At 55.5% G+C, this 7,749-nt stretch overlaps 4 protein-coding genes across 4 annotated transcripts in view; 2 read left to right on the forward strand and 2 right to left on the reverse strand.

Annotated features, from left to right (window-relative positions):
* Window positions 1–24: 24 nt before the first annotated feature.
* Window positions 25–1,035, reverse strand: GUITHDRAFT_149005 (hypothetical protein; the record flags this gene model as incomplete). Its single annotated transcript, XM_005818803.1, has 1 exon — window positions 25–1,035. One exon carries the CDS (start codon window positions 1,033–1,035, stop codon window positions 25–27), a length of 1,011 nt encoding a protein of 336 aa, XP_005818860.1.
* A 1,123-nt stretch (window positions 1,036–2,158) lies between these two features.
* On the forward strand, window positions 2,159–4,386 carry GUITHDRAFT_149006 (hypothetical protein; the record flags this gene model as incomplete). The annotated part of the gene is made up of 2 exons (XM_005818804.1): window positions 2,159–3,218; window positions 3,260–4,386. 2 exons carry the CDS (start codon window positions 2,159–2,161, stop codon window positions 4,384–4,386), a joined length of 2,187 nt encoding a protein of 728 aa, XP_005818861.1.
* Window positions 4,387–5,417: 1,031 nt separating this feature from the next.
* GUITHDRAFT_121929 (hypothetical protein) lies at window positions 5,418–7,071 on the forward strand (the record flags this gene model as incomplete). The annotated part of the gene is made up of 4 exons (XM_005818805.1): window positions 5,418–5,471; window positions 5,625–6,575; window positions 6,646–6,774; window positions 6,859–7,071. The coding sequence occupies 4 exons, from the start codon at window positions 5,418–5,420 to the stop codon at window positions 7,069–7,071; spliced, it is 1,347 nt and encodes a 448-aa protein (XP_005818862.1).
* Window positions 7,072–7,516: 445 nt separating this feature from the next.
* Window positions 7,517–7,749, reverse strand: part of GUITHDRAFT_121930 (hypothetical protein) — a gene marked incomplete at both ends in the record, with an annotated part of 1,271 nt that continues 1,038 nt past the window's right edge. The window contains one exon of the mRNA XM_005818806.1: window positions 7,517–7,589. Within this exon, the coding sequence (XP_005818863.1) occupies window positions 7,517–7,589 (73 nt within the window). The remainder of the gene's footprint in view (window positions 7,590–7,749) is intronic.

Genomic DNA, 7,749 nt, shown 5'->3' on the forward strand with positions numbered 1-7,749 from the left:
GACGGCGGAGTCATGCTCTTCCTTCTAGTCCCATGCCGTAGGGAACACAGACGCCTCCCGGAAGATGCTTTCGGCTGTCCATGGAGAGTGGACCGGGAGAGGGCTGGGAGTCCTGGGCTCAAGAGAGGAGCACCTGGCCCTCTTCGATCCGTCCCGCCGGTCGAAGCTGCTGCTACGAGAGAGCGAGACAGGACGAGGCTCCTGGTAGCTGATCTCTCTGAAGATTTCGCAATCTCGAACTACATTGTCTATGCTTTCTTTCTTGCGCAGCTCGTCTGTCTGACACTTGGCATTCAACATGCTTTGGGCACCATCAACACCATTGTCAATGCAGCTAAAGGCGGCCTCCTGTTCCTTGGCGTTTTCATCCTTTGCTGCAGCCCCGTCCGCTGCCGGCTCTTCCTCTGCCGCGCCCTGCCCGCCATCGTCTGTCTGGATGCCCCTGTACTTCTTGTGTAGAGGCGAGTCGTTGCTAGAGCGTCTCTCCTTCCAGCGCTCGGGGTCGAAGACCCACTCCATGGACCACATGAAGTCGTCCGCCTTCTGCTCCTGGTCGGTCGAGACGTAGCGGGTGTTTAGCTCAGGGCGTATGCCGAGGCTGTTCAGGAAGCGGTAGATGATCTGAGCGTGATTGGTGTCCTCTTTTTCGTTGCGCTCCGTTTCGCTCTTGACTTTGGTAGTCTCGCGGCGGGGTTTCTTGCTGATTCTTCCCTGGTTGTTCTTTGTCTCTGGTTGTTTTCTTTTCCTGTTGGCATCGAACCAGATTTCATCGGACTTGACCATGCGAATCATGGCATGATGAAATGCGGGCTGCTTCACTCTGATCTTGCTGAAGCCGAGCATGCAATTCTTGTCTACGCTGATGTACGTGATGATCTTTTGGGAAAGAAGGCGCTGCATCACTGATGAGAAGGAGAGAAGGCGCTTCCGGGGGGAGTCGCGAAGATGGTGAATGGGAGGGGAGGGAGGGCTCGGCAGAAAGTCGGAGACAGGCGGAGGTTGAGCGGAGACTTCAGCTGTCGGCGTGGGAAGCATGGAAGAGTTAGCCTTGTTTCTCTGGATGTCCTCCCAAAAAAAAAAAATTAAAAAGGATATTATAAAAGGGTAGGGGTGAAAAAAAACAGGGGGAGGGGGAGGGGGGTGGATTCCTGATTCAAGATAGTCAAGTACCGGTAAAGGTCAACGTACACCGGTGCTCGAAATTTAATGTGGGTGGGAGATGGGTAGGTACTCGCTCTATGGATGCAAATGCGTATATACCTAGTAGGTGGGGGTAGGTACTCTGGATGTCCTCCCAAAAAAAAAAACAATGCTGAAGTCAGGGGTAGGGGTAGACTAGGCACTCTCCTGTTTGGATGCCTGAAAATGGGGTGATCTGACAGTCAATCGTACCGGTACTTTGGTAGCCACCAACTTAGCGTAAAGAGTGCTGATTACAGGGGTGGGAGGAATTTCATTATCTGCAACGGGTAGGTACTCTTGTGATTTAATTGATATAGGTGGGGTAGTGCAAATTGTGTGCATACACCCTTAATTTCATACCACATATGACCGGTCAGACAAAAATATGGAGTGCCAAGTTGCGGGGTAGCCCACTGTGGTGGAATAGGTGGGGGTACTTTACAACTCAAAGGCCTTTAGAGTGGGGTACTTGGACAGGTGGCGGGACATTGGAACGATATTGAACGAGGGGTGATCGAAGTAGAAGGGGTGCTATGTAGAATGCAATGAAATTGAAGACAAAAAGGTGGGTAATATCATGTAAAAAGGACGGGTTCTGCTCAACACGATTGATCCGATCGAGTAGGTGGGGTCAGTAAGGATGAACCATCGAAGGGGTGGGGTACTGTGTCTCGATTCTGTAGTGGTGTATAGCGATTCACGAGGGAGACTAGCGGACGACGAGGACAACAAAGAGCAAGATCTGCGAAGTATCCTGTAACTATCACACATCATCGTATATCAAACAACAGAAGATCGAGAAGAGCTGTCTAGATCGACAGAGCACTTGCCAAGACCACAGACACCTAAGTATTCGTCAGCTGCAGAACCACTTGAGGAAGAAACAACAACAACAAAACTAACAACGTTTGCACAAAACTCATACGCATCGTCCAAAATACATTCATCGAAACAAACAGAGGAACACCCGAACAACATGTTGGCAAAGGAACAAGATGTAAACAAGGTATCGCATCTAAACCATCAGTATGAAAACGAACATAATGAAAACAAGAAGGTGAAGAAGCCGCCAGGCTCTCTCCCCTGCCATCCCTTCTCACAAGTCATGACCTCGACGGACATGCTCTCCGACGAGCTGCATCTGCATCAAGACCCCTGGAGCAGCACGTATCGTGCCGTCCTGGGCTGCGAAGAGAAGCTGCGACCAGTGTGCGTGCAGGTGCTCAGAGCTGACGGAGTGCCGGGAGACTCCAAGGCCGAGGTCGAGGACTTGATCGAGAACCTGGCGGAGGAGGCGGAGAAGATGGCAGGTCTTTCGCACCCCAACATCGCGCAGGTCGTGGGGTACGCCAAGGACGAGGACGCGAGGATGGGATGCCTCGTCATCGACTGTCACGGAGACGTGGGGAGCAGGAGCGTGCTGGTAGGGATCAGCTTCCAGGGCAGGCTGATGGACTGCGGGCTCTTCCGACTGAAGAGGGGCGGGAGGTCCACAGGAGGAGCCGCGGGGAGCGGGAGGGAGGGGGAGCTGCTGGTAGAGCTACTGACGGGGGTCGTGCGAGGAGGGGAGGAGGAGGGCGGGGGGAGGGCGAAGTGGGGAGAGTTGGGAGGTTTGGGGGAGGGGAGGGAGCTGGAGTGGGACAGCCGTGCAGGATGCTGGGGGGAGGGATGCAAGGAAGGGATGATGGGGGTGCTTGAGAGCTGCTGGAGGAGGAACAAGGGCCCGGGAGACACGCTCGCAGCCGTGTCGTCGAGGATGCGAGGGGTTGAGAGGAAGTACTGCCAGCCAACGAGGGAGGAGGCGCTGCTGCGGCAGATGGAGGAGGCGAGGGAGGAGCTGGAGAAGCTCAAGCTTGAGGGAGAGAGGAGGAGGCTACAGGGGAGGGTGAGGGCGGGGGAGTGTCTGGTGTGTCTGGAGGAGGCGGAGGAGGGAGTGGTGTGCTCGTCGTCGGCTCACTTCATCTGCTCGGAGTGTCTCCCGCAGGAAGTGGGGCGAGTGCTGGAGCTGGCAGAGACGGAGGGGGGCATCAGGCGAGGTTCGGGGAGAGGAAGGGGAAGATCGCCTGCGTAGCTCCAGGATGCGGGGGCGTGTACACGGACAAGGACCTGGCGGGGGCGCTGACGGCGGAGAAGTTCGAGAGGCTGATGGAGTGCCGGAGGAGGAGCATGAGGAGCGAGGTGTTTGCGGAGGTGATGGGGAGGATGAAGGACCTGAAGCTGGAGGGGGAGGAGGCCGCGACGAGGGAGCTGATCCGGCTGCAGCATCCGGATGCCCTGCAGTGTCCGAGGTGTCATACGGGGCCGGTGCTCCCGGAGGGATGCTCCGACCTTGGTATGCACCACCAGGAATGGTTCAAAGGAGCAATGTTCAGCAACGCGTGCAGGGCTTGCGGCTTCTTCGATCGCGACCGGAACAACTGGGAGAAGTGGGATGGGAGGATGACAGGGCAGAGGGAGCAGGGGAGGCAGGGGGGAGCAGCAGCAGCAGCAGCAGGGGCATTTGGAAGGACACAGCTCAGGACAAGGCTGAAAAGGAGAGTCGTCATTAGGCATGATTCAACAGAAGAAGAGGATGAGGAGCAAGATGAGGACCAGGACTGGTACGACGTTGTGAATGAGATCATTGAGCAAGAGTTGCATGGGGGATTGTATGACGACGGCGACGACGACGGAGACAGCGACGACGACGGAGATGAAGACGATAACCACAACGACAACGACAACGACGAAGACGGATACAGCGACGACAACGGAGACGGCAACGACGATGGAGACGGATACGGAGACGACAACCACAAAGACAACAACTACGAAAGAGAAGGAGAAGGAGATGAAGACGAAGACAGCGATGACAACAAAGGAGACGACAACGATGACAGAGACGAAAATGAGGACGATGACCACAAAGACAGCGACGACGGCGACGACACAGACGGAGACGACGACGAGGACAGTACCGACAACGAAGACAGTACAGTCGACGAAGACAGTACCGACGATGACGGACCTGAACAAGAGCAGGATGGTCGTCCTGCAGTTCTAGGAGGTGCAACTCAGCCTGTTCCTGTTCGTCAAGAGCAAGACCATCCTCAGATTATAGGGGTGTGCAAATCGACCGGCCAGGTCTGCAAGAACTGCCTGAACGACAGAGGATGCCGATGGGCGTATCAACCAGACAAGTGGCCGGGACATGTGTCATGGTAAAATATGAGCATGAGAGGCGGTGGGTGAGGATGTTCTTGTTACTTACTAAAGGCCACAAACACCATTGTGACTGTGCTCGATGAAGAAATGACATCTCGTCGATGGAAATAACAATCTTGTTGAGACAAGGGAAGCATCTGGTCGTTTTCTTCCTCCTCCCGCTCTCCCGCTCCCTTCGGTCCCATCCCCTCGCTCGCTTCGCTTGTCCTACCTGCATGCGCGTAACAGACCCGGGCGCATTGGAGTTGTCCAAGAGCTCCACGTTCATTATTGTTTTAATCCATCGTGGTACAAAAATAATTGTTAAAAACCAACAAGGTCTGGTTCATTTTACAAATACAGTAATAACTTTTCTATGAAAACAATGTATAACTTTATATTTTTGTACTGCACAAGAGAATGAAGTATATTTATAGACATCCGCATTATTGCGTTTCCTAATCGCCGCCATGGCAGGCCCAGTGATCAGACGAGGGGAGGGGATGCAGAGGTGGCGGCAGGGAGAAGATGGCTAGTGAGGAGCTCCTTGTACGCTGAGAGTCGTGCCATTGTGGAGATGTATTTTGAGCTGTTGGGAAGCGAGCTAGTTAGAGTCGCCCGGAGGTTTATCTGCCGATTGCATATACAGTATAACGACAATGCACTGAGAGTTGTGTTGGAATTGCAGAGGTCTCACAGATGGTTTCATTTCGTGTGTCTTTGAAGGGTTGCGGCCCTCATTCGGTGATGTTATCAGTGTGAAGATGTATACGACATAGATTATCATGAAAGTAGAAGATGTTCCCTGACTCACTCGCAGAAAACATTGAGCGCAAGGATGAAGAGGATCAGGTTTGCTTGCAAACCATGCATTGATGCAAGACAGAAGTGTGACAGCTTCCAGCCATGCGCGAGGTGAGGAGAGAGGGAGAGAGTATGCTTCTGTCTATGCCATGCTCGTGCAGATGATGATGATAATGATGATAACGGTGACGATGTCGAATATGATGATGCTGAGGGAGGGGAGGGGAGAATGCTTACAGTTGCGTATCATGTCTTGTGGCATGTGGTCGCTTGCGGCTGCGTATCATGTCTTGTGGCATGTGGTCGCTTGCGGATGCGTATCTTGTCGAGTCACTGAGTGGTGTCGCTGCCTTCGCCTGCTGTAGTCTCGAGCGTGTCTCGGGCTCTTGCATCTTCTTGCCAGCTGCTGATTGACGTGTGAGTCAATGGTGACGGTTGTTGTCATGGGGGTGCAGGTGCGTCAAGCACAACATGGCAGGGCGTTGCGTGAGACTGAGAGAGACGAAGCCCTCGAGGACCAGGAGCTTGGTCGCGTGCGTTGTGTGCAAGAGATCCAAGGTCAAGTGCGACGAGGGCCGACCCTGCTCCGCTGCAGGCGTCTGGAGAAAGCGGAGCAGTGCGTGTACGAAGACATGGAGCTGATAGTCACGGACGACGGGATGCGAGAGGTGGAGCAAGCAGACCTTGCACTGGCGCATGAGAGGAGGCGGATGGGAGAGCTGCGGGTGGAGAGACCGCTAGACTTCTGGATCCGAAGCGTGTCGTTCGACAAGCCGTCAGCGCTGCGGGAGCAGATGAACTCGATGGGGTGGCCGGATCGCGTGCTGGCGAGGCACTGGGAGTTCGGCTTCAGCGCGAAGGAGCTCATGAAAATCTTTGTCTGTCTTCCTCCCTACCTGCAGCAGGTAACGCGACGAGCGCTGCATGCGGTAGAGATCATCATGGCAGACAAGATCGAGAAGCAGAGTCGGAGAGTGGAGGACCACCTGCTGATGGGGGGAGGCGAGACGGAAGTGAAGCCAGACTTGGAGGTAGACCGAGCATTCTACGACCAGCAGACCTTTGGGTTGATCAAGCAGCATCTGCATCCGTCGACGGGGCAGCGGGCCCATGTGTTTGTCTCGGACAAGACATGCAAGCTAGTCGGGCTACATGTGGAGGAGATGCTGGCGAGGTTAGCGAACAGAGAGCTGTCACTAATGAGCACGGAGTTTTCCTACTTCTGCTACGTGATGTTCGGCACCTGGTCCTTCGCAGTCAGGCCGGGGCAGCCGATGACTTTGTTGTTAAGACTTCGAAATTTCAGCAACGAGATGGGGGCAGGGTGTGCGTTCACACGGGTAATTCAGCAGCAGGAGTTCGATAGCTACGGCAGGGTGAAGGCTATGAAGACATTCCTTGTACCGGTGAGTCAGGAGGGGAGAGGAGAACACAGGCAGCTGGAGAGGCGCTGATCTAACACTTGCTGCGGGGCAGGTGGAGCGGGGGGAGTACGAGTCAGCTGTGATGCCGTGGGAGGGTTCGAGTACGAGAATACAGATGCACTTGAACGCTGGACGAGACTACGAGGCATGGAAGAGCGACTTCGTGTCAGACTTGTACGCGGTGAGAATGGAGAGGGGTGGAAGGGGAAGGGAGAGGGGAGAGCTTTGGGCGCCAACGTGCTGATGGGAGATGTGGTGGCTGCAGGACGAGACGATCATTGGCATGCAGAAGTCGAGGGAAGGGATGCAGCGGCTGTACGCACTAGCGGAGGATCTTGAGAGGATGTACCAGCCGTTCCTGGAGCTGGCGGAGAAGATCCTGCATGAGAGGATGGGGCAAGAGACTGGGAGACCGTGGGTGGGAAGCGACTGCAATGCGATGGGGGGGGAGAGAGAGGAGAGGAGGACAGAGGTGTGAGAAGCTGCTGGTTGTTTGTCTCGTGGTTGTGTCATGATGAGTTTGTGCAATATCTGTTTATTCTCTACGTCAACCTGGTTCTTAGTACATTTGTAGCTCAGAGGCGTCCAGGCTCCCCACTTCAGGCCCCGGATCTCAGTCTACCGGGGTTAAAAACCACTACATGAACCCGGGGCCCGATGGGCCGTGACGGGCTGAAGACGATCGCACTGGATGACCGGGGATACCTAGAGGCCCGGACTCGGCCTGGGAGGGCAGCTGGGCTGACCGAAGAGCCGAGCAGCCGGCGGAGGCAGTCAAAGTACCTGATACTCAGATGTGCCCGGGCCTGCCTTGCCCGGCCCACCGACACCTCCGGTTGGTGGAGCAGAGCTGGCAGGCCCGGCCAGTAGTGACGCAGGCCCCGATGATGCCCCGGCGCTGAGCCCGAGCAGCCGGCTGAGCGTCAGGCACGCGACCCATAGGAGGCATGAAGAGATACTCCACGTCCACTTCTCTCCTCCAAGCAGGCACTGGCCCTGACAAGCCCTCAACCCTTGCTGCTGCTGCTGCTGCTGCTGCTGCTGCTGCTGCTGCTGCTGCAGAAGCTGTAGCTGTCGGCGCCCCCTGCCTCCCCTCGCTCCCTCCTGCCCTGTCATCCTCCCATCCCACTTCTCCCAGTTGTTCCGGTCGCGATCG

The sequence above is a fragment of the Guillardia theta genome (genome assembly GCF_000315625.1).
Source record: "Guillardia theta CCMP2712 unplaced genomic scaffold GUITHscaffold_266, whole genome shotgun sequence".
Taxonomy (NCBI): Eukaryota; class Cryptophyceae; order Pyrenomonadales; family Geminigeraceae; genus Guillardia; species Guillardia theta.